At 55.5% G+C, this 24,979-nt stretch overlaps 7 protein-coding genes across 7 annotated transcripts; 4 read left to right on the top strand and 3 right to left on the bottom strand.

The window, feature by feature from the left end:
* Positions 1 to 648: 648 nt before the first annotated feature.
* On the bottom strand, positions 649 to 2,406 carry IUM83_10135 (Sodium/potassium-transporting ATPase subunit alpha; the record flags this gene model as incomplete). The annotated part of the gene is made up of 1 exon (XM_067934621.1): positions 649 to 2,406. One exon carries the CDS (start codon positions 2,404 to 2,406, stop codon positions 649 to 651), a length of 1,758 nt encoding a protein of 585 aa, XP_067793224.1.
* A 55-nt stretch (positions 2,407 to 2,461) lies between these two features.
* IUM83_10134 (Sodium/potassium-transporting ATPase subunit alpha) lies at positions 2,462 to 3,894 on the bottom strand (the record flags this gene model as incomplete). The annotated part of the gene is made up of 2 exons (XM_067934620.1): positions 2,462 to 2,473; positions 2,614 to 3,894. 2 exons carry the CDS (start codon positions 3,892 to 3,894, stop codon positions 2,462 to 2,464), a joined length of 1,293 nt encoding a protein of 430 aa, XP_067793225.1.
* Positions 3,895 to 6,831: 2,937 nt separating this feature from the next.
* Positions 6,832 to 7,770, top strand: IUM83_10133 (ATP-binding Cassette (ABC) Superfamily; the record flags this gene model as incomplete). The annotated part of the gene is made up of 3 exons (XM_067934619.1): positions 6,832 to 6,945; positions 7,015 to 7,268; positions 7,362 to 7,770. The coding sequence occupies 3 exons, from the start codon at positions 6,832 to 6,834 to the stop codon at positions 7,768 to 7,770; spliced, it is 777 nt and encodes a 258-aa protein (XP_067793053.1).
* A 4,164-nt stretch (positions 7,771 to 11,934) lies between these two features.
* IUM83_10132 (THEM6 protein) lies at positions 11,935 to 12,336 on the top strand (the record flags this gene model as incomplete). Its single annotated transcript, XM_067934618.1, has 1 exon — positions 11,935 to 12,336. One exon carries the CDS (start codon positions 11,935 to 11,937, stop codon positions 12,334 to 12,336), a length of 402 nt encoding a protein of 133 aa, XP_067793054.1.
* A 467-nt stretch (positions 12,337 to 12,803) lies between these two features.
* On the top strand, positions 12,804 to 13,561 carry IUM83_10131 (THEM6 protein; the record flags this gene model as incomplete). The annotated part of the gene is made up of 2 exons (XM_067934617.1): positions 12,804 to 13,006; positions 13,087 to 13,561. The coding sequence occupies 2 exons, from the start codon at positions 12,804 to 12,806 to the stop codon at positions 13,559 to 13,561; spliced, it is 678 nt and encodes a 225-aa protein (XP_067793055.1).
* Positions 13,562 to 14,247: 686 nt separating this feature from the next.
* Positions 14,248 to 14,919, bottom strand: IUM83_10130 (zinc finger protein a20 domain-containing; the record flags this gene model as incomplete). Its single annotated transcript, XM_067934616.1, has 1 exon — positions 14,248 to 14,919. One exon carries the CDS (start codon positions 14,917 to 14,919, stop codon positions 14,248 to 14,250), a length of 672 nt encoding a protein of 223 aa, XP_067793219.1.
* Positions 14,920 to 16,696: 1,777 nt separating this feature from the next.
* IUM83_10129 (Sentrin-specific protease 7) lies at positions 16,697 to 19,588 on the top strand (the record flags this gene model as incomplete). Its single annotated transcript, XM_067934615.1, has 9 exons — positions 16,697 to 17,264; positions 17,357 to 17,366; positions 17,459 to 17,499; positions 17,581 to 17,689; positions 17,766 to 18,446; positions 18,518 to 18,723; positions 18,792 to 18,855; positions 19,146 to 19,248; positions 19,316 to 19,588. The coding sequence occupies 9 exons, from the start codon at positions 16,697 to 16,699 to the stop codon at positions 19,586 to 19,588; spliced, it is 2,055 nt and encodes a 684-aa protein (XP_067793176.1).
* Positions 19,589 to 24,979: the final 5,391 nt, after the last annotated feature.

Below are 24,979 nucleotides of genomic sequence, written 5' to 3'. Positions count from 1 at the left end.
TTTACAGTTCCTTAACTCATAGCCCAGATTCCGCGATGCGTGAAGCAGCATCTAATGGTCACTTGGCTACTGTCCAGTGGATCTACGATCGTACTACTGAGGTTAACACTCTGTCCGTCATGCAGCGCAATTCAGTCGAACAACTTCGAGGTACTGTTATATCTTCACGCACAGCATGCTATGAGGTATACACATGATGAGATTCAAACAATGCAGGCAAACAAACTCGAGAGACCTGACTGTAACGATATTCGCGAGTGGATCGAGGATAATTTTCCTGTAGTTTGATGTCTCGGTCAATACAAAAGCATTGCATTTCCTACTGATGGTAGTTTTTTACAGCCTCTAACCTCATTTGATCGTGTTCCAGTTCGATTTTCTAACGCCTGTTGGTGCATGTGGAATTTTGTCAGGTCGCTGCAGACTCCAGCGGATTCTGACGCCCTACGCTTCTTGTTGCAGATGCTAACAGTGCACCCAACATCGTCAGTTATGTCTGTGTTGCATGCAATAAAAGCAAACAATCTGCCGCACGTTTAAGTAGACGCTGGGTGCTATGAAACAGTTTATCAAGGAAAGGAGTTATCGTAGTCTTCACTAAACTACGCTCTTGTGTTTCGAATGGAGGACAAAACACATAAAACTAGCTTACCAGGCTAGCCAGCGAGCAAGACAACGCTCCTCACCTGGTATTTCCCGCCGGACAAGAGCTTTGATCGTTTCGCTGTACAAGCAGGTGATCACACCAGTTCCGCAGCCAATCAGCCATGGCACATAATCCGCTGAAGCCGTTCCGAAGAAAGACTGGAACCCAGGAACATACACAACCAGCACAACGATTAAAATCTCGATGGTGGCACCATAGATCGTGACGGTGTTCTTGAAGGGGCTAGCATTGATAACAGACACCCTCCGAGTTTTCGCCATCCAGATGTGGAAGAATTGGCACACGATCAGTGCGATGTACCACGACCCGCATGCCTGTTCAAGTAGATGTGTTTGTTCTGCTTCATCGAAGCACTCGTCGGCTGAGGTGCAAAACGTATCAGCACCACTTGTCCAGTAGTCGTCGGCGCTCATGAACAAGTCCGAGAAGGAGATTCCATTGCGCCAGAATACGGTTCCGTAGGCGATCAGACAACCGCCAGCGTTAACCATACCTGCGACGGCATACGCGTAGATCAGCAGAGACTTCGACATCAAGCGGTCCTTCTTGAGATTGCGGGGGGGTCGCTTCATAATATCATTCTCCGCGCCTTCATAGGCGATTGAAATCGCTGGGCCCAGCTCCGTGCCGAGATCGATGCTCAAAATCTGTAGCGAGGTCATTCCAGCAGGCATCCCAAGCGCTAAGTTTATTGCCACCGGCATAATCTCCGGCCACAGGTGCGTTAACGTGTAGGCAATAGTCTTCTTCAGGTTGTCGAAGATCACACGCCCTTGTTCCACGCCACGGACAATCGAGGAAAAATTGTCATCCATCAGAATGATATCAGCAGCTTGGCGAGCCACATCGCTACCGTTGATCCCCATTGCGACCCCCACGTCAGCTTGCTTTAGAGCTGGAGCATCATTCACACCGTCTCCGGTCACACCAACGCATTCGCCCAGCTCTTGACTTGCCTGCACGATCTGGAGCTTGTGCTGAGGGGTTGTCCGGGCAAACACCACTGATTTCATGCGCAGGATGACCTTCAGATCATCATTTGCGAGTGAGTTGATCGCACCACCGTGGATTACTGCACTGTCGTATGTGTATATATCGTCGGGCAACTTGATTGTTTCGTAGTCCGAGGAGGGCGACGATAACTCGAACACGTTGTCAGGGTCGTTGAGAAGACCAATTTCAGTCGCAATAGCCCGAGCTGTCAGTGGGTGATCACCCGTGACCATAAAAACCTTGATACCAGCGTCTTTGCACTTGGCGATGGCTTCGGGAACATCATCGCGAGGAGGATCCATGATCGCAATCATGCCAACAAAGCACAGGTTATCCGAAGGAAAATTGGCTTCCTCAACAGAAAAGGATGTGTTTGGAGAGGCAAAACGCCGGGTCGCTAGCGCTAGAACACGACGTCCTTTGCTGCCAAAGAATTCGTATGCTTGGGAGAACTCTCGGATCAGGGCATCGTTCATCGGTAGTTCTTCGCCGGTTGGAGATAAAATCGTGCTGCACCGCTTGATGATCACTTCCGGCGCGCCCTTCATGAACACGTCAAAGCGTCGAAGCGTGTGTTTCTCGTTCGGGGACGGCACAATAACCAGCTGCCACTTGTTCGTTGAATTGAACGGAATTTCAAACACGAGCGGGTACTCCTCGCGGGTTACGTCTGACGAGTAGTTCGAGTCAGCAAAGCGAAGCAGAGCAATGTCGGATGGGTTGCCTGTGTATTGGCGCTTCGCCAAGACTTTAGGCTGTTCACGCGCCGACACATGACTTTGAAAGCTGAGCCGAGAAATGCTAAATGAGCTTCTGACGCCGGACGGTCGAACTGCACCATTCATTTTCTCGTCACTACCATCCACCAAAGCATCGACAGCAACCTTGCTATTTTCAGGAGCAGTCAAATCAGGAGCTGCCCGGTTGCAAAGCGCAGCGCCACGAACCAGAACAGCCTTTGGGGTCATTCCCGACAAATAATCGGTTTTGTCATCCAACTCAATCACGACGCGGTCCCCCGAAGGCTGAGCCGCGAACTCTCGACCAGCCCACGTATCCGTGACAGTCATTACGTTCTTGGTCAGCGTGCCGGTCTTATCCGTAGCGATTAACGAGATAGACCCCATCGTCTCCACACAGTCAAGCCGCTTCACAAATACATTGCGCGCTGCCATCCGACTCGCGGTGATGGTCAACAACGAGGTCACAGTTGCAGGCAGCCCCTGGGGTACATTTGCCACGATGATCACTAAGAAGCCGTTCACGAACGTCGATATCACATCTTTCCCACCTTTCCGGACGACACCCACTGCGAAAAGGATTCCAGCCATAACCACAGCCAGGACGCTAATGAAGCGCACGAACGCCTTCACTTCACGCTGCATGTTGGTTTCGCGCGTCGTCGTCGACGTTGCCAGCTCGGCGATCCGCCCGATCACGGTTTTATCTCCAATTGTCAGCACGAGGCCCAAAGCAGACCCGTCGAAGCAAAGCGACCCATTAAACACGACGTTCTTGCACTCCAAGTGGGCCACGGTCTCCTCCTGGGCTTCCGATGTGATGGTAATCAGCTCGGACTCGCCCGTCAGCGATGAGTTCTCCACCTTGAGGTTGTTGCAAAGTAGAATCCGCAGGTCGGCAGGCACCTTGTCACCGTTGCGCACCCACACGAGATCACCAACCACAAGCTCTTCGGCTGGGATAATCTGGCTAACGCCATCACGAACGACCGTGCACTGTTGGGGGAGCATGTTCTTGAACGAATCCATGACCTTGCTGGTCGACCGCGCTTGCAGGAACGTGATGGTGCAGGTGACGACCACGATGGCAAACAGGACCAGGGATAGATACAGGTTCAGGGACGTCGACGTGTCGATGAAGTACGCGATGAGACTCAGAAACCCCGCGACGGTCAACAGGATCATGAACATGTCGAGGAACTGCTGGAGGAACAGAATGTAGTCCGGCACGGTTTTGGGTGGCGACAAGCGGTTAAACCCGCACAGTTTGCGAGCTTCCTCAGCATTCACCGAGGCAAGACCTTGACTCTGTTCCAGGTTGGCTGGAAAAATGCGACTGCGGGGCACTCGTGGTTGGAGGTCTTCAACTTGCACGTAAGCTTCCCAGTAGCGCTCGTCGTCTCCTCCTCGTGTATTTCCGCCAGCCGTTGGGGTCAACGGCATGGCCGTGAACTCGACATGCTTCGGGTCCGACGTAGGGGACTCCGGGGTCATCGTGGGTGGTGAGTGGGGCAAACACTAGTCGAAATAGGTGGTGGTCTTGAATGGGGGGGGGGGGTCTTGAGCAAACCGAGGCGAATTGGAAAATGAGCTTCTTGCTCGACAGGAGCGAAGGCGGCGACAGTCATACGCCGCAGCCCGGCTGAGTGGACGGCGGCAGTCGCCGGTGGGCCAGCGCTTTGGAACACCGCATCGCCAGTCTGTCGTGGCGCGTCGTACGGCGCTGTCCCGATATCTTTGCTCGAGTATGAGGTCCTTCGTACGGCGATGCACACGCGGAAACTCCCGGTCGGAAAGGTAGAAGGCGGGTGGTTTTCCCCTCCCGGGGGCAGTGCAATGGTCTATATAATGCGTTGGACTCCACGGTCGGGCACGGATGCCTCCAACCATGAAGACACGCCACGACTACGCCACGACTACGGCCACGACATGCTACAAGTAAGTATGCATCATTCGCCCATTTTTTTAATCATCAAGAGACACAGCATGACTGTGAACACGGCAAGGCCGTGCAATCAGCACTTTCGCCCCGCTGGACTTTATTTTCAAAAGCATTGGGCTATAGTTTTCCGAAGGTTCCATACTTTATTTCTCTGTAACCCCAGCAGGGTGTGCTTCTACATCAAGCAGAGTTTGAAGGGTATTGCGTTTAGAGGGGTTCAGGGGAGGGATGACCTCGGTTCACTTGGTGCGCACTGGATCTCGACGCGGGATGGGCGAAGCGCCTGGCAAAGATTTGATCTGCGGTATGAGACCAAGTTGGTCTTATTAATCGGGCGGAACATGCGCGCCACGTTGCTGCTTTAAGTAAAGCTTTACTTCTTAACTAGTGAGCAAAACCAGTTCCAACGGCGGGGCATGGGTTTCTGTTGTGCAGGATGCTCATTTCCATCGCAGCAAAGGTCAACGGCGTGGCGTTGCTCGACGAAAAGGCCAGTGCGCCCGAGTGCTCGGTCGCCAGCGGGGCGGCGTACGGCGTTGTCCCGATATCTTGATGCCACTATGCGTGCGCGCGTACGGCGCTGCACCCTGAAATCTCCCGGGCGGGGGGATGCGAGGACAACGGGTGGTTTTCCCCGCCTCGGCCTGGCTGATCGGCACGTGCATGTAGTTGGCGCCGTTTCGGCGCTCGCTTTCCTGTCACGGGCGTCGAAAGGCAACTTCTACGTGAGCATCGACGTCTGACACGGTGATATCGCCGTGGCAGGGCCAGGTCGATTAAGCGGGGCGTGATGGAAGTTACACAACCGTGTTGTATGGAATTGCGATATTGAATATGGCAGGTCTATAAGCTATGTTATACCTACTAAAATCAAATATATTCTTCAAACCGAGGCTCATGGGTCGCACGAGATACTCAGGATATCGGATTTCTGCAGGTTTCAATGTCGCCTGGGGAGGGATGACACGTCCGGAAAGGGCAGCTTCCGCACCCATTCAGGGTGGGCGAGGTGTCATGGTGTCTGCCACACCACTATTACAGTGTATCCATCCTTATCTCGGCCTGCAGAGGCTATGGGGGAAACAGGAAAATCGATGCTGTGGAATGGCTTTACTAGCACAATATGGCGGGAAGTTAAACGCAGAGCTCTTTCAAGAGTTTGCAGTTCCTACCGACACTAGTGGTGGTGGTGAGCAACTGTCTTGTAATGAAGACCTCATCCCAGCATCTGCCATGGATGCAGCAGCCAGACTCGGACACTCGTGCGTACTGAAGTACTTGTGGACTATTTGGACGGTGTCGATACTGTATCATTAAGCACAATAAACGAAGTGGGAAATCGAGATGTGCACATGGTCGGCGGGGCGGTCACTACCCTCGTTGTGCACCTTTCGCACTGGATGCTGCTGCCGCGTACGGGCATCTAAGTGTCGTAAAGTCGCTGCATTCACATCGCTCCGAAGGCTGCACGACGCCTGCAATTGATCGTGCTGCAGGAAGTGGTCATTTGGCAGTTGTGCAATGGCTGCATTCGCACCGCTCGGAAGGATGCACTACAGCTGGAATGGATAATGCCGTAGCTTGATGCTTTCACGTTGAAGGCTGTGAAGGATCGATCAGTGATTCGTGCTGCCTTCACGCCGACTTCGTTTCACGAAAAGCAACTAGAGGTTCTGCGACGATGGTGGCATCTGAATCGTAACGAAGGCTGCACAACCGATGTTGCCGTGGCTGCGTGATAACACCGCAGCTTGGTCCATGACTAAGACGATTTTAGTACTATCATTCATCATTGAAAGACAGGTAAACCGATTTTCGAATACGATACTGTTCGCCGCTGCGATCCGTATTTCAGTGAAGTACTACGTAAGCTGGGCTACAGAGTTTTTCATCAAATTCACATGCTTCGCACGTAGAAAATACATATAAGATCACCGACATCCAAAGTGTAAATACAGTATTCAGCATGGCAACAATACATATAAACCAATAGTGAGGGCGAAAAATATCACCGGGCATTGACTACTTAGTACATCACGTGGATCGAGTCTGGCAAGTCACTCGCAGGCTATCGCGGCGAACGCTTACGGGACACTATCTTGTGAACCACCTTTGTAGTAGTGTCAATGATTACTGCTCTCTCAGCTCTAATCAATCACCCCAAATGTGCAAGCTTAAAATATTATGAAGTATTTCTTGCCTGTATCTGATAAACACCACCGACACGCCTTGGGGCTGGACCCTATTCAACAAGACGTTGCATTGCTGTTCGCGTCATCAGAACGACTCCGAGGTCGCTCGCGGAGCGCACTGCTCATTGCGAATTTTACTTCCTCCACCCACGGGCCCACCATCCGCCATGAAGTTTTTCGCGCCCCTCGTCGCTGCCTGCTGCTCACTTGTCGTGTCCATCACTCTCGCTGGCCCGGAAGAGACGAAGTCTCGATCAACTCTACGCTGACGCCATCGCCGAAGGAGGCAACCTCATCATGTACCACGGCGGAGACATCGTGTTGCAGCAGGACACGATGCGCCAAGCCTTCGTCAAGCGTTTCCCCGACGTCAACTTCACGCTCATCATTGACTACAGCAAGTACCATGACGTGCGCATCGACAACTAGCTGGAGACCGACACGTTGGTGCCCGACCTCGTGGCGCTCCAAACACTGCAGGACTTCCCTCGCTGGGCACAACAGGGCAAGCTGCTCCAGTACAAGCCCGCCAACTTCTCGCAGGTCTACGACGGCTTCCGCGACCAGCGTGGCGCCTACATGGCCTACATGGCGATCACCTTCAGCTACCTGTACGACGACACTTCGCTAGGCGGACTCCCGGCGCCAATGTCAGTGGCCGACCTCGTTGACCCGCGATGGGCGGGCAAGATCGCATCCACGTACCCACACGACGACGATGCCGCGCTGTTCATGTAAGTGCGCTACGTCGAGAAGTACGGCTGGGACTGGGTCAAGAACCTGGCCAACCAGGACGTCGTGTTCCGCCGTGGTTCCCACATCACCAGCGACGCGGTGACGGCCAAGGGTAAGGTCGTCGGTATCGGCACGTACTCGCAGGGCACGCCCAACGTGACGTTTGTAGCGGACGGTGATAACGACTATCTGTCGTGGGGCCAGCGTATCGCCATCCTCAAGAAGGCCAAGCACCCGGCGGCGGCCAAGCTCTTCACGAACTGGGCCATTTCGGAGGAGGTGAAGAAGACGGTTGTCGCTGAGAACGTTCGCGTGGACCTGGCGCCCAACAGCGGCTCGAACCACCCGTGGGAAATTCCCACTGCCAACGTGGACGAGTTCCCGAAGTTCATGGCGGACCGCGAGGCGGTGGAGGCGTGGAAGCAGACATTCTCGCTGTACTTCGGCGAGGTCCAGGTCGAGGCGACGCCGGGCTACCTTGGTGTGCACCCTGGGCTGTAGGTTGAATGATCTCGTAACCAGAACAGCACATGAGACGACCCAAGTCCGTTCAATGGCTGAACAGTTGGTCGAACCTGGTGTTGAAGTCAGCTTCAAACCGTGCCCATACCTTGCATGATTCTCTCCATGTCTTGAACGATCTCCGTGTGATCTAGTGTACTACAGAGCATCGGACTAACCGGGCTCTAGATCAAGAATATCTCCTGACGAGAAAGTTCTCGCATATAATCAAAGCTTTTGCCGTAGTATGTACTGTTCACAGGCATCCGCTCATACAGGTAGCACACCAACTCTAGATGATTTTCATGTAGCGCAGATCCCAGAGCTAACGTCATGCCAAACGCAATGCCAAGGCCTTCCTGATGATCAACAAGCCACTGACACACTGCGAAGTAGCCATTTTTGCCGCGCCATCGAGAATTTTGTAAGTGCACCCCTCTGTTCGATTCGCATGCAACCATTTTAGCACCTCCAGGTGGCCTTCCGCAGCCGCGTTCTCCATAGCTGCCGCCGAACACCCTTCCGAACGATTCATATGCAGAAACTCCACCATGTCCAAACGACCATAGCGTGCTGCTTCATCCATCACGATGTGAGTGCACTCGGTGGTCGTGTTTTCGTGAAGCCACTTGACCATCTCAAAGTTATCATTCGCAGTAGCACCATCCATGGCTTCCGTTGTGCAGCCCACCCAGTGGTTCGTATGCAGTCACTTCACAATCGATAATTGACCCTTCACGAACGTGTTGGGCTCGTACGCTTTGCGATCTTTCAGATGATTACCGCACCTAGATGAATAGGGCGAGATTCGACAACATGAAGACATGCAGCAGTAGCGAGAAGCTGCCTGATCGACGCCATTAGCCGTGCAGCCCTCCGAGCAATTTTCATGCAGCCATTGCACCACGTCAAGATGCCCGTTTGCCAGCGTCATCCATCGCGAACGTGGTGTACCCCTTATTTCGATGCACATGTAGCCACTCGACAACCTCGAGACGGCCATGCGATGCAGCTGTATCCATTGCTCTCGTCGTACAGCGTAAGTAGGATTCACGACTAGAATGTGGATTGTGTTCCTCAAGCTTGCACTTCTTCTGCTGCGATGCGTCAATGCGATGTAAAAACTTCAGGACTTTCAAATGTCCGTGACTGGCCGCGATATCCATAACAGTGAGCTTTACTCGCTTGATAACACGACTCCCACGGATACTCCGGAAGAGATCAACTGACGGGTCGCTAAAGTACCGTTCAACTAGCCATTTCGCCACTTCCAGCTTCCCCGCTTTCGCTGCATCATACATAGCCCGCGACGGGTCATGTTCAAACCCGACTTTGTTCAAATGCGCGAGGAAATACTTCAGCATCGAGATGTGGCCGGACTCCCCAATATCGCCAAGCAGACGATCTAGCTTCCTTGGACTCCATGTGACTGTAGCTATGATGCCATTGATGTGCTTCAACGCTATGGGTACACAAGACGGCTCGGTGATTGGATGATTCAAGCAACATTCGCGCGACATGGATACACCTTGAAGTTGTCACCTAGTTTGGGTTGTCCCGCAATGACCCACCCAATCACCCACCCACCCACCCACATTCGCCGATCTGCTCTTCGCCACCGAGGCGGCGCTGCAGTTCACACTCGCGAGCTTCGTGCTGCGCCACAGGCTGCCGCTCGTGTCGGATCTGCTGCTGCGCTGCAACAGCATCACGCAGCACGTCCGGCTGGGGGACCCGCCCGTGCCCCATGATTGGTCACATGGAGGTGCTCCAGTTCCTGCACGTCTACAGCAATGAACACAGCAGCCAGCAATGGCAATCGTCCATTACTGAAATGGCTCCATTCGAACATGAGCACACGTGAGGCTATGGACGACGCTGCTCGTCAGGGTCGCCTTGACATCGTGAAATGGCTCCACGATAATCGTCAGGAGGGCTGCACCAAGGCAGATAGCGATATAGCGGCGGCGGATGGCTATCTGAGGTGGTGAAATGGCTTCACCAGAATCGCCGAGAGGGCTGCACGACGATGGCAATGGATCAAGCTGCTACTAATGGCGAGTATGAGACGGTGAAGTGGCTGTGCGAGAACCGAAGCGAGGGATGCACATCGGATGCGATCGAAGGGGCCGCATGTGCGAGTAGCCTCACAATGGTGAAGCTGCTGCATGAGCACAATCCTGATCTTCACGTTGTAGGAGGGGTTGAGGACGAGTTTCTTTCGGCTACATTTGACGACTTTGGGTTTGATTTCGATTACGAGCCAGCGGAATTTGCTCATTTGGCAAATATCAAAGCTCCCAACGAAGCATCAAGTGGTAGCTACTTTGACATTGTCGAGTGTCTTGCCATCGACTGCGACGAGTTGCACATCGTGCGAGCAATGGAAGGGGCGGTCATCAACAGTCATTTCGAGGTACTTCTCTACCTTCACTCGAAGCAAGTTGAAGCAAGTTGGACGCCCTAAAGCCTATGACGTCAAAGGCGTGTGGGATAACTTGCGTCACTATCGAAGGAGTCAGCAGACGCCCCAATCAAGCATCAGCAAAATGGTCGGCGAGTACCTACCCGTACCCACTTGAGGCAGACATGGAGAGAGATTTGGTGCGAGACATGGAATGCATGGACGCCGAGCTAAGTGCTCATTTTTAGCGTTTGCGAATGTGTTCCTGCGTTAAAACTCGGCAGCCAAGTAGTGGTACGCCGACATTCGCTCCAGTTGGCGAGTTTCCTGTATCTTTCGATGGTGGATTTCACACTTGGATGTATTTCCGTGCTGCTAATGTTTGCATGTAGTAAAAAAGGAAATGTTAGCACGATCCTTCGGTGGCTCACCCTCCTCATCACATTTCCATAGAACGCTGTCGAGCTCGAGGAGGAGTTGAAGGTGGAGGATGCTTTGATCGTTGTGAACCCAAAAGCGAAGCTGTGGATTCCGCTAGTGTCTCACTTGGAGATTTGCTCCCGAGTCCCCCGGGTTTGCGACGGGATCGCAGTTTCGGACTACGATGGCGGACTTCGTTCTCCGCGGGAATCTTCCGGCCAGCACGATCGAGTACGTCTCCGAGTTCACATATCGGTGGCTCGCACGTGCGAAGTCTCCCGTCGAGCTACTAGATTTGATGTGATCGAGAAATTTTCAGAATCCCACGAGTGACAAGTGGAACGCTCTGAGATTCTTGGAAACGGAGCCCCACTACTTTGCGTGTGAATTCGCTCAGGCTCTCGCCGTCGGGGTTGATCGCGGCGATTTGAGCGTGTGCTAACGCACTTTCCAAGATGCCCAGTATCGAGGAAGGTGATTGAGAAAATTGCCAGCCGGGTTGCCCCCTCATTTTGGAGGCCAACCAGCTGCATGGCGGGACTACGGAGGCCTTGAAGGAAGTGAAGAACCAACCGAAGACGGCGCGCCGGAAACTACGGGAGAAGAGAGGCTGAGTAAGCTGAAGACCGCGTTCCGGAAGAATCCCGACCTGGTCAAGACGTTGGCGAGACCCTACCGTTTCCGAAATCGCTGCCAAGAGCTCGCAAAGTATTCCTGAGACGACCACCAGTTGCATCCAAGCGTTCGTTACGAGAAACCTGTCAATGACGCGCGGCCTGTATGGGTACGAAATCTAGCGCCTGGTTACCTTTATAGTGTTCCTGGCTAGCATTGGTACAATGTGGCTCTTCGTCGATAAAAATCTCATGCATTCCGCGAGTAGTAAGTACAAGCGCACTAGCCGCCCAGATAGCGGTTGTTCTTCATCAACAAGCAATCCGCTGCATCGCGCCAAATAGATCGCCTCTCTTTTATTTTTTTTTCAGATCCATAGATTATCAATACAGCTTGGAGGTGGTAATGCTGCTCTCCGTAGAGCACTACGTATTGCCGTGGAGCAGCACCTTTTCCAATTGAAGCAACCAATATGATGGCTTGATAACTATTATAGGTTTTGTCTTCGAAGTGTAGATAATGTAAATACCACTTAGCTCCAGGTCAAAAAGTCGTACGCATCAGGCCTCTTCTTGGCAAGTAGAGCGATACTGCAAAAATACTAGCGAAAAAGAAATCCCAAGATGGCTACATTTGGTTGAAGCGCTCGGCCAATCGGCGCGCGTGATAAACGTGCGGCTCGCTCGCTGGTACCTCTGTGCTGGAGGTCTCAATCCCTTTGAGCGATGGTGCTGCGTGCGTTCTGGAACATCGGCGCGGGGCTGGTGCATCGCCTGGCGAACAGGCGCTCCGTGGGCAAGGGAGTCCTGGGGGTGAGCTACCCGTCGGTGTGGAAGGGGAGAACGGGGCTGCTGGACTGCGACGTGAACCTGCACCTCAACAACTCGTCGTACCTCTACAGCATGGAGCTGGCGCGTTGGCACTTTTGCGCGGCCAATGGCATTCTGTGGCACGCGATCAAAAACCGGCGCATGGTGGTCGTGGGCTCGCAGGCGATCCGATATCGCCACGCGATCCCCCCGTTCCACGCCTACGAGATCAAGACCCAGGTGGTGTACTGGGACGACGACTGGATCTACCTGCTGCACCAGTTCCAAGACCCCACGACCGGCAAGCAGTTCGCCTAGGGCCTCGTGCGTGGCGTCGTGATGAAAGGGCGTCGCCGGGTGTCTGCCAACCGGGTTTTCGCCGAAGTGAGCGGCAGCGAGAGGATCGAGGCCCCAAGGAGGTCCCCGACGTGGTGAAAGGCTTTCTGGACTGGGATGAAGCTTGCACTGCCAGCATGAGAGACGCTGGCAAGCAAGCGGAGCTGACATTGGAGGTCAACCCTCTTCCGCCAACGCCCGAGAAGCTCGGCGCTCGCGTCTGGCAGGAGATGAAGAAGTCCATGAACCTGCCGTAAGCTGTATGTTTGAGGGAAAGTATAGCTTGCGATGATACACGGGTTCTGTCAATTGTTTTTTTTTCACGTCGGAATGTGCTGGGTAGAAAAATGAGTTGCAGGACGTGTGCAACGATGAAATGCAACTTGTCTGAGTCCGCTTCAGACGGTGCCAATAGCTGAGCCCTCCTCACTCGAGCTTGTTGCGGCGCGATGGTGGGGCGCATCGTGTGGAATATCGGCGCTGGGCTGGTGCACCGCGTGCTGCACAAGGGCAACATCCGGCCGGGCATGGGCTTCGCCTACCCGGCCGTGTGGCGCGCACGCCCGGGCTTCCTGGACTGCGACATCAACCTGCACCTGAACAACGCGTCGTACCTCTTCAACATGGAGCTCGCGCGCTGGCACTTTTGCGCGTGAGTCTAAACTCGCCTTTGCACCTAAACTAACGTTGACGACAACCCAGACGCACTCACGTTCTTGTTCTGTGTTGCAGAGTGACTGGCATCCTCGGCAACGTGGCGCGCCACCGCCGGGCGTTGCTCGTGGCCTCGCAGGCCGTGCGCTTCCGGCACCCGATCCCGCCCTTCCGGCCCTACGAGATCCGCTCGCAGCTCGTGTTCGCGGACGACGAGTGGATGTACTTCCTGCACCAGTTCCAGTGCCCCACCACGGGCAAGCTGTACGCCGAGGGCCTGTGTCGTGCCAGCTGCCGGCAGGACGGGGCCAGGGTCTCGGCCGCCACGCTCTACGCCGAGATCTTCGGCGGCGACGCCGATGCACTGCAGACGCCGGACATGCCCGACGTGGTCAAGCAGCTGCTCGAGTGGGACGGCGCCCCACGCATCGAGCTGGAGACGCCCGCCGAGGCCACCCGCCGCGAGCGGGAGACGGCCATGCCGTCCGCGGAGGCGCTGGCTGGCAAGAAGGCGCTGGCGAGTGCCACGCGCTCATGGAACTTGCCCGTGTGAAGGCTGCCTCGAACCGGATACATGACCCGAGTTTTTGTATAGAAATCCAGCCCTTTTCACCTGACCAACTGGCGCCCAGTTGCACCAACGGCAGAGCGGCGAAGATAGCTGGGATGCGCAAGAAGTTCTCGAACATACCTTCGGCCTCGCCTGTTTTAGCACACTGGGTTCTCGCATCGTTACGATCCCTCCCTCCCTCCCCTCCCGCTCGCTCCCATCTTGAGGCTCGAACATTCTCGCGACGAGACACCAAAGAAGCCCCAGCCGGGCACCAGAAGAAGGCGAGAACGAGGCGGGCAGATGGTTGCAGAATACTGGTACTATACTTTTCTTTTTAAGCTCGGTCCGCGCTGAACTGGAGCGTGCACTACGCTGAGGACGCGGCTGGACACGGGGGCGGCGCGCGACTGCGCCCGCCGGCTATTAAACTACTCGGGACGTTGGGTTGCCTCCCGCAGCTCCGTGTGGCACACACTGGCCGTCGGATAGGAGGGCGGAGCGCAGAGAGGCGGCGGCGTCCCTTAACTTCTTGTTCTATCGTTGGAGGAAAACTGCACGCGTCGAATCGAATCTGGGGTGGATCTAAGCCGTGAGGTCGCCGAGATGGCGCAATCACCCAAAACCCAGAGGCCCAATCGGCCCCGGGCGGCTCAGTGAGAAGCTGGGTCTTTCAACTCCTTCACGCCTTAGTTGATCCGCGCGACCTTGCTGGGCACCACGATGGGGTTCTCCTCCTCCAGCTTGCGCTTGCCCGCCGTCTTGAAGTTGAAGGCGCAGTTGTGCTCCTCCGCGTAGCGGTGCTTGCCGCAGAACGTGTAGTCGCAGCGGCACTTGACGGCCGTGAGCCCCACCTTCACCTTGCACTGCCAGCAGCGCCGGCGGTTCTTCTGTACGGGCTTTGTGTCCTCCTTCTTCTCTGCGGGCGCCTCGGCTTTGAGCGCCGAGGCCGCCGGGTGCGCCTCGAAGGCCGCGGGCGGCAGCGCCGACGACTTCGAGCGCTTCAGGCAGCTCTTGCGGAAGGTCAGCGACGCCTTCACGCTCTGCAGCACGGCGGGCGGCACGCGAGCGAACCGCTGCGAGGGCGCAGGCGAAGCAGCGTCGGCAGTCGCGTCCACACCGGACGGGGAGGCCGCACCTGAGGCGGCCTTGAGGCAGTCGCTGGCAGCGGGCGCCGGCGTGGTGGCCACGACGGAGGACGAGGCGGTGGCTGTGGGGGTGGCGCTGGCTGACGACACGCTGGCGTCGGCGGCGGGCGCGGCACCCGAGGAGGTCGAGGTCTTGGTCACCATCACGGGCTCGGACGCGTCGGCGGGCACGGAGGGGGCTTCGTTGAACACCGGGGACGAGCTGCGCGCCATGGAGCGAAAGCGGGAATGAGCTGCCGAGGCCTGCGGCGAAAAAATGCAGCGGGGGAAGAAACCGACTGCTCTGGGACAGGGGCGCGGCAATACAAAAACAGTGTCTGTGTAACTGCTGGCGAATATTGGCAAATCGGGCCACGCCAGCGATTCTGCGAAAAAAGACGCTCGCCACCGACCCGGCGGGTGTGGTAGACTAGGCTAGCGCGACCGACTCCACAGCATACGGATATCGCTTATAACAAGTCGGAATGATGTACACGCAGGTCGGGCGCAGCAGCCGCGCAAGAGCACCTTGCGGAAAGTTGGTATTCAAGATCGAGCCCATACAAAGACGCTGTGCGGGTAGAAAATTCGCGTCCGGAAGTGGCATTTTAGCAATGAGGCGCTGCGGCCCGAAAAGGACCGGCGCCGCTCCAATGTGGGTTGGGTTGCCCAGGAGCGGCTTCCTGGCGAAGATGGAAGGCACCGTTGCTCTCCCAGTGAGTCGCTGTTTGGCTACGTGTTGAGCTGCTGGCAGCAGCCTGTTGCCGCCGCCGCCGCCGATCGTCGAGCACATCGCGGGCGCCAGCCTGGCCGCTCCTCTCGGCGTCGCCTGCTCGCCGTCCAATCTCGACAGCAAGTCTTCTTCTTCTACATTCGCAACGGGGAGCGACGGCCGGTGGTGGAGCGGCTGCAGCGCCTACATTCAGGCAGCGGGCTGTGTGTGCATGGTTGTCGAGCGTGGCAACTGAGGTTTGTTCGTCTGCTGCCTGCCCGCAATACCACTCGCATGATGAAAGCAAGCACCTCTCGATCCGACAGAGCCGGCCTCCACAGCTGCTGTTGCAAACAGCTCTATCGCGACGCACCTAAGGTATCGCATGCAAGCAGCGAGCCGGCGAAAACGTGTGCTTCTCCGAGAGCTCCGCCTCCGCCCGTCGCCTATGATAGGAACACGTGCGGCATTTCAGTCTGAAATTCAGAGAACAAGAGCTGGAAAGTGGCGTTACTCTCGCCGCGCCGCCTAGAAATTGACGCTGGCGACAATCTATTGCCGGCGAAAGAAGACTGCTGCACCGCGCTGCTCCGAACCTTGGCGTGGCAGCAGAACGTGGAGCAGCCAGCTCTTATTACCTTCGCCAAAATTGGCGAGTATACGCTTTGTATACGTCCCGCCGGTTGTCATTCAATTCTTTGTTTTGGATCCGCGACGCTTTCGGCACGGCGGCTTGTATGGCGGTCACCCGACGTGCGGGTGCTCTTCCCATCGCCTCGGTTTGGCAGCAGATGGCTGCACGATTCATACAAGCAGCGCCGTCTTACCGGTCTCGGGCCCAGCTGGACACGCGCAGCCCTTTCTCCGCTGCGTTACGGGGGCGACAACACCGGAGAGGACGGCAGCGCCGGCTGCTGATTCCTGCTCCTGCTGCTCGTCGCCCTGCTTCACACAGCCCCCAGGTTGACGCATACCTACTTGTAATAGTAGGCATTACTGCGGGCCGGGGCGCGGGTCGGTCCCCTTTCCCATCCGCCGCCAGTGCCCCAACCAGGCGCACACCAATACGGACGGTGCAGGTTAGTTAGGCGTGCGCAAACCAGCGCTGGCGTCGCGAGCACGTCGGACAAACTCGCGCTTCCCGTCGTCAAAGCCGCTCGACCATGTCGTCACCCTCAGCCAATCCCACCACACAGCATACCCTCTCCAACGTCATGACCATCACTCCGAGTCACTATTCGCTTCAATGACCAGACCACGGCAGCGATTCCGCACTCGACGTCACCGACGGCCGCCTCCATGCGGCTCGGCCTGACGTCTCCGTCGCTGCGCATGGGCGCGCAGACGTCCGCGACGCGGCGGTCGCCTCCTCCTCTGTCACGTGCTTCTGCGTTCAGCCCCATCGACGTGGACGGCGACTCCTCGGACGACGCGGAGCCGCGCAGCAGCCCCGGACCATCACTCTCGACCCGCACGCTGCACTACGAGAGCAGCGACGACAGCGAGCAAGCAGAGCGAGCACAAGGACGACCTCGAGCGCAGTCGCAGCCGCAGCAGCAGCGTCGGGGGCCGAGCGAGGAGCCGCAACAGACGGACAAGGGCCAGCGCCTCAACTTCTTCTTCCAGTACGGCTCGCCCAGGCAGCGGCGCCGCGAGGACGCGCAGCTCAGCGGCAGCAGCGCGCAGAGCTCGCCGGCCAAGGACGAGCTGCACGAGGTCATCTGCGCGCCGCGCACCAACGTCTGCGGCGAGAAGTACGACCGCTGCGAGATGGAGTTCCAGCAGGACCGCGTGGAGCTCACGATCTGGCAGGCGGGCAAGCGCCAGTGGCAGGGGAGGTCCAGTACGCCCACCTGGGGCGCTTCTGGTGCGTTGGCGCGGTGGCTATTAAGTGTGCTATGGAGGAGAAAAAAGTATCTTATTGTTTTTTTATTTTTATTTGATTTTTTTATTTGGTAGTTTCTCGAGAGTGGATCGCCCGCCGTACATCTTGCTCCTCCAGCTGGATGGCGCGAAGGGCCGGTCCAATTTTGCGGACTGGTATGACTCGGTGTTCGCCAGGGTTTGTTCCAAGAAGAACGAGAAGGAAGTCATGACGCCGAGTACGTCTGCTGGCTGGCTTCGATGGCGGGGTGGTGCTAATTATTTTTTTTGTGGTTGTGTGTGTTGCGTGTTTTGTGCAGAAGTGTTTGGTGTCGTGTTTTACTTCGACGAGGAAATGGAGGTGATGCGCTGCCAGAGTATGGGGGACAGCAACCCGAGGTTGGCGCAGCTATTTAGTGAGAAGCTATCGTAAGTTCATGCTGGGTGGAGTTTGTGGGGTTCTGGTGTCAAAGCTAACGCTGGTATTGGTTCACACGGTTTTCAGAGATAGCGAAGTGAGAGATTATTCGAAGTGGGATGCTACGCACAAGTTACGGGTTCAACAGCGTATTGAGTCGAAAAGCAGCGCGTCTTCTAGTGCTGGGGGGCGTTTGGCGTCATTTACCAAACACGCTTTTGGTAGTGTGAAAACATTCTTCACTCCGCGATCCTCCGTCTTGGAAGAGGACAGTGGTGCTGCCGTTGTCAGCGATCACGGAGGAGCCACGAAAGGGGGGACACTAAATCTGTCACGTGAGAGCAATGGAGTATTACGCGCTGACTCTGGTGAAGCGAAAGCACCTATCCAGATTGATGATGCGGTGGTACCTGACAAGCAAGATCGTGGGCCAGGTATCAACAACGGGGCCGTGGTGGTTATTCAAAACTCACAGGTTGATGGATTGGAACATAAAGCAGCCGTAGTGGATGGGTTGGCATTTTCTTCATTGGAGCAAGAGGAAAAGAAGAGCGAAAAGGTGGAGAGTAGGAAGAGAGCAGCAGCAGCGGCTCGCCGTGAGGACGAAAAGTTGAAACGACGGAGAATAGAAAGTCGCCGCAGTGAAGTTCTGCTTACATATCCGTATGATGGCTCGGATACGGCTGGACGAATCTCGGTGACGCTCGGTGATGGACCGTCTTGTCCCTGGGGAGTTTCTGAACGACAATATCATCGACTTTACCTCAGGTAGAACCCATCGCGTGTTTGAGCTGTACATCACGTGGGTACTTATATTGACTCTGCTGTTGGTCATGCAGATTTCTCTGGCGTCATTTAGCGCCGTGGCAGCAGCAGCAAACGTACTTCTTCACGTCACACTTCTTCACACAATTAAATGGCACAAACGGCGCTCACGAGTTAACAACTGCAGATCCAGACGAGCGGTTTGCACGAGTTGCTCGCTGGACACAAAAGAGACAAACCTCTTCGAGAAACGATTCTTATTTATTCCTATCAACGATAGGTATGTTGTTCATGTCCTCTGTATCATGGGTCTAGTAGCTAACAACTTACGTATCATGTGCCTTATAGTTTTCACTGGAGCATTGCAGTGCTTTGCAATCCTGGCTCCGCTATTATCAAAAAGCACAGAAAGGTGAGACGCCACCGCCAAACAGTCCCCAATGATAGCAAAATAGAGGTGGTCGATTTGGTGGATGGTGACGGTGGAGAAGGAACTTCAACGGCTAGCGGTGATGATGGCTTTAAAGAAGAGATCGAAGAGGAGGAGTTGCAGTCCTGCCAAGAAGATCGACTGGCAAACCCACCTTGTCTCTTGTTTCTGGATTCACTTCGTTGTCATCGAAAGAAGAAATTCACAAAAATGCTCCGCAATTATTTGGAATGTGAGTGGAAATCACGCTTCTCTTCGAGCACTGTTGTCAGCGTACCGAAGGAGAAAAATGAGCTTGGTGCTGATGCGGTGGGGGAGGAAGAGACGATCATAACATCATTCGATTCGGAAGGTATTGGTCTTCTCGAGCCAAATGTAAGTCGTGGATGTGCACACCTCGTTCTTGCTCTCAATCTTACGTGACTGCATGTGTGTACGGCAGGTTCCGTTGCAGAGCAATAGCTCAGACTGTGGAGTATTTCTTCTCATGTATGCTGCATTGATCGTGGGTCATTTTCCCGCTGGGGTTACCCGAGAAGACCTGGAAAGCAATTTGACATCGACACTGAAACCAACGATGTTCAAGGACGAGCATGTGCTGGAGTTCCGTGAATACCTTCAGCAACTTATCTTTTCCCTGCAATTTTTGGAGAAGCATGGGTTGCCAGAGGAAAAGGTGAAGGAGGAAGAACTTGAAGTCTTCAATATTGACTAAAGATCGACTTGTGAATTATTACAGCATGACGCTTTATAATATTACAGCGTTTTCTTGACATTGCACGATGAGTTGTCCTTGAAAGCAACTGGATCACTGAGGCGATAATGGCAGTAATCGGCGGAGTCCACGCACCATGAATTCGCGTTGACTTGGGGCCTCCACCACCAAGTCCAGTGTTCGCCAGGGACAAATAATGGAAAGGCATAGTTCAGGAGCGGGCACGAACTTCGAGTGTTTGCAAGACAAGAACGCTTCCGTCGCGTGGCCCTCCCGAATCTCCTTGATTTCACGGAGTGGAATAGTACGTTCTCGCTTAGTATCGTCTGATCCATTTCCATTGATGTTGCTTGATGTCCGGGTTAGCATTGAGGTGTTTCGGGGCGTCCACGTGATGCACTCCTCCATGAAATTCAGGGTCAGCGACGTCGAGTGCGGCTTTGTCGATTCCTTGTACCCATACTTGATGACCTGGAAGCCGCGGGAGAGCAGCTCGGCAAATCCAAGACCTTCGCAGGCCTCGATGCAGCGAGCTCAAACTCTTCCGGGGTGCTTCCGTTTGGAGTTGGCCGATCCCGACATGTCGTCGTCCAGCTCATCAAACCAAGGTGGCCCATCAAGTCTTCAGCTGAGATCCGTTCACTTTCGTTCGTCTTCAGCATTTTAAGCAGCGCATCCTGCGCTAGTGGGCTGACCGTACGCCACTGCACATTAGAGCGACTCAGGCAGCTCATGTCCCTCACGTCAACACCTTCCGGGAAGTGATCCATGCATTGCAAGGCGGCAGCAGATTCCACGCTGAACGGGAAGGCACCGAAAAGCAACACGTATAGCAGCACTATGCCAAGACTGAAGATGTCCGACTTGAGACCATACGGCCGTCCGCAAAGCAACTCAGGCGCTGCGTACTCCAGCGTTCCACAGCTGCGCTTTAGCATGGTTGTAGGGCTGCGCAAGCTCCTTTCGCCAGCCGAAATCCGAATCTTTACGATGTTGCCGTGGATCAAGATGTTTTTCGGTTTTAATATCGCGATGCAACTTACAGCGACGGTGCAGATACGCGAGTCCCTCGACAAACGCCTGCCGAATGATGCGGCGTGCCTCCGGAGTTCGGAAGGCGCTGCCTCTCGATGGGGAGGTCGCGCAATCGCCGTCCTTCAAATGATCCATTTACCACGTAATGGAGATCCTTGTTTCGTTCGTATGCGCCTTCCAGACTTACCGCATTCGGGTGCGAGGAAGTGTACGCAGCAGACGCTCCTCTTCAAAGCAGCCGAGATTTTGCGGCATTTCACCGCACGCACCTGGCCAGTCATGCGATTCACGGCGCGGTGAACGATCGAGAATGAGCCCTCGCCAATCTCTTTCATCAGCAAGTACTTGACAGAGAAAGGCGTCGAGTCTCTACTTCCACCAGGTTATTTAACCTCGTAGCCATCCGGTGCCACAGCAGACCCACTGCTCCGACGACGTCGTTGCTTCTTGGCGACTTCTTGGCTGTTTCCGATCCTCGGCATGGTGGTAATCCCATTTACTTACGTCAGCGCTTGGGAGTGACTGCCGGCGACATCAATTCATCTGTGTCTTCATCACTTTGACCTTTCTCCAGATCAGCCTGCAACCAGAGCACGCTTGTGCGCTTCAATCATATAGCGGACGCATTCTGTCCACGCTGTACGGTCCGCCCTCGTCTCTACTTTCCAGGAAGAGCGGCACTTCGACCGCCTTCGCCGGAGTTTCTGGTACCCGTAGACCTCCCACGTAGCGAGACCAGAACCAACGACCCGGAGTTCGGGATGGCCCGACGTCCTCGAGTGCTTCTCCGCTGGGTCCGCGTAGGCGTCTCAGCATGGCCACCTGCTCGCTCCAAGCTCCCGCTGCTCGACGTCCGATCTCCCTGCAGTTTCTCCTGCAGCAGCCTCGAAGTGCGCCGTGAAGTTCACACCTCGAACAGCGGCGTCGCTGCGTCCTGCGTCTTGAGCACAAGTCCGTGCTCCCGCAGTCAGATACTGCGCGTTTCCAATGAGGCACCGCCGCGCACGGGGACTCGATGCTGCCAGGTACCCGCCATGGACGACTTTACCGCTCTGCTGTCGGGGACTCAGCGCTGTCTGGTACGTCAACGGTCGCGTGGTATCCAGTGGTGAACCATTCCGACGGTCACGTCCGTGGAATTTGGTTTTGCTCAGGAGGTCAAGTGCGGGACTCACGGTGCTACAATGGGCGTGTGCACGGGGCGTCCCCAGCTCATCGACGTCCAGGTGCCGCGGCGGCGTCCCGATGCGCTCACACTGGACGCGAACATGAAGGAGAAGCAGGGCGACGCGCGCCATGCGTAGTGGGCGACTCGGCGGTGGAGTGGGGCGAGCCAGGTCGCGGGGCTTCTCGACGGGAGGGCTCCGGTTCGTGGCAGGGGCTGGGATGGCTGCGACTGGGACTGGGTAGTCATGACGGTCCCCGCTGCAACCCTAGGCGGCGGGTTTTGGGGTCTTTGAGTGGGGACGATGGGTGACGAGTGAACGGGTTGGGACTGGGTATGCGGGACAGAATAAAGATAGGTGAGTGCCGGAGCTGGCAAAGCGTTAGGTGTGTCAATTTGCCACGCACAGTTTTGCACTGTTGCCGGTTGTTGCGAGCCAGGAAGTTCTGGAAGTAAGCCGCAAGTTTGCGTGAGTCGTCGGAGCCGACGTCCCACTTAGCGCACACGCGATACAACCCTCCATCGGGTTATAGAGGGTGATCTTCATAGAATTCGCTGTCAGATGGCTCATTCAACCGGTATGCGTTGCTGCAGATGCGTGTATCCCCTTCGAATCGTCCGTCCACTCAGACGGGGTATCTGGATTACGAGCCGTGTCACAGTGACATCGAGGTGTGGTTCGCTGACGCCGCCGACGTCTCCTGCTCGCCGTGCGCGCCAGCTCGGCGCGAAAGGTTCCTCGACCAGTTCAAGCGATGTGCGTCGTCTTCGGATAGATGTAGCAACTTTCCCCGTCGAGATCGCCGCTCAAGGCGTCGCAATTCGAAGTCGCAGTCGCAGTCAGAGTCGCAGTCGGACATACTCGCGCTACAGACGGCATCACCGCTCGCCTCCCGCTCGAGGATGGAGAGAACGCCGCTTTCTTTATGGTGATACCCGTTGCGTAGCTCCAGGTAGGTCTCGATCAAAAGTTATGCAATAAACAACTCCACAGCTGACGGTTTTGGTCTTGGCAGACAACGGACGCAAGATAGGCGGAACTCCGCGTACAACCTCGACGCGTGGATGGTGCGAGACTCTCGGGGAAGGAGCGACATTGCGCCGAACGCGTCGGCGGCTCAAGGCTCTAATGCTCGGCACGGCAGGTCGAGAACCGGATGGACGAGCGTGAACGAGCTCGAGCTCAGAAGAAGCTCGAGGGTCTCAATACCCACGGCCGAGGTCAAGACGGTGAGAATTCGAGATCAAAGAGGCTCATGTGAGGGTGATTCCAGCGTCAGTTAGTAGTTCATGAGACGCTGAGTGGGCCTCTGAGCCCTAGAGCGTGTCTCCTATGATGGGGTCCCAGCACGTGACCAGGTACTCGTCAAAGCTGCGAGCTTCACGATCGGTCGGAGTCAACTTGATGTTGGCGGCTCTGGGTTGGTCTTCTGACGCTCGGTGTGCACCGACTTGGGCAACGTGACGAAGCCATTGGCCAGACTGAACGCCACCAGCACCTGGACAGGGGCTCGCGTTGACTTCGTTGGCGACCTCCGAGCGGAAGTCGGTCGGTCATTTTCTGAGCCCTGGCCAGAGGCGAGTAGGCCTCGAGCTGGATGCCGTTCTCATTGGAACTTAACGAGAGTGGGGCGCATGAGCCACGGATGCGGCTCCACCTACGGTTGACAGCCGATGACCTTGGCGGTGCTATCACAGCTTCTCGAGAGTGCGCCTCGCCGAAATGTGGACACGCCAATGTCTTTGGGATGCCCTTGCTCCTGCAATTCTTCGAGCGCGCGCCAGGTTTCGTCTCAGTCGTGGACTCGGCAGGGGCATGGAGCGAGATACAAGTCGATGTAGCCGAGGTCTATCTTCTCGTTGCTGGTTTTCGTGGTGGTGATGGCGTTCTCATCCCGTTGAATTGACAATTTGCTGGTGACGAAGATCATCACGTCAGGACACCCGGGAGTCCTTCATGGCGCGGCCGACGTCGCCTCATTCTCAATGTTGCGCGGTATCAATGTGGCGTACCAGCCAGCGCTGACAAGAACAGCGTTGTGGTCTCGAGGGCCAGGCTCGGACTGATTACAGCCGAGGCCGACGACGAGGATCTTGGCTCCGCTGGGCAGCGTCTTAGGTCAGGACGTTGGCGCTCATGGACAAACGAACTGGGTTGTCGGCTTGCGGCTGCTGTTGACAGACTTAGGAAATGATACAAAGCCTGCTCATGCGCATGATGCAGTCCTGGTCGTAATCTAGTTAGGGAATTGGTTGCAATGCCAATTGTTCACGCCGAGGATACCGATGGTAATGGGCCTTCATCGTTTAGCTCAGACTCGTTTGGCAGCTTGCGCATCCGTTCGTGTGAAGTCGCCGTTGTCTTTGAACATGGTCGCATCATCGAAGCAACAGCGAGTTCAAACCCCGTACGAGTTGATCGCATCCTGTCGGTGTTCTCTTGCCGAAATACCGGTATTTCACTATGTAGCCGTGGAGGTGTTTTTTCACTGTAGTAATTTTTTGGCGTGGTTTAGTTGCCTTTACTGGGTTTATTCTTGCTGGAACACCACGTCCGTGGTATGTGCACTCGGGAACCTCATGACGGTAGTAGAGCTACTTAAAGATAGTTAACTGCTGATCGTCCAGCGTTTTTCTTCTGCTGTGCGAAGGTTTCGATCAGAACGTCGATCCTATCACGAGGAACTGCGCAGACCATCTTTTGGAAGGGAGACGGTCAATTTCAAACATTAGGACTGACGGTTCAACTCCCGAAGTGTCCAGCGCGCCGATCGTCATGAACAGAATGTCTTTGGGGTGTGTATGCTCTTCTGCCTCCCACGTTCAGTTGGCCTGAACGTAGGCTTCCACAATGTCTTAAAGTCGCTCGAAATGGGGTAGTCAAACCGTTGCACATTTGTTTCAAGCGGCCGGGGCCCTGCACCAGCAGACACTGATCGTACTTGGAGATGGCGAGTCACATTCATTGTCGAGTCGTCTCGAGTGGCTGGAGATCGGACCCGGCCAAATCCGCTGCCGCCTTCGCTTCCTCAACAAACAAGCTATCCCAACGCGTGCGAGCGTCGCTATCGTAACCGTCTTCAGACTGCCGGGTGCGATTTCAATGGGGAGAGCATCTCCGAATCAGCCGGATTGGGTGTCGGGCTACTGCGGGGTCCAACTACTGTATTACTATCTTAACGCCTGCGAGT

The sequence above is a fragment of the Phytophthora cinnamomi genome, assembly GCF_018691715.1.
Source record: "Phytophthora cinnamomi strain GKB4 chromosome Unknown Contig30, whole genome shotgun sequence".
NCBI lineage: Eukaryota > Oomycota > Peronosporomycetes > Peronosporales > Peronosporaceae > Phytophthora > Phytophthora cinnamomi.
Note: the sequence above shows the minus strand (reverse complement) of the source record. Positions and strands in the feature narration are given on the sequence as shown.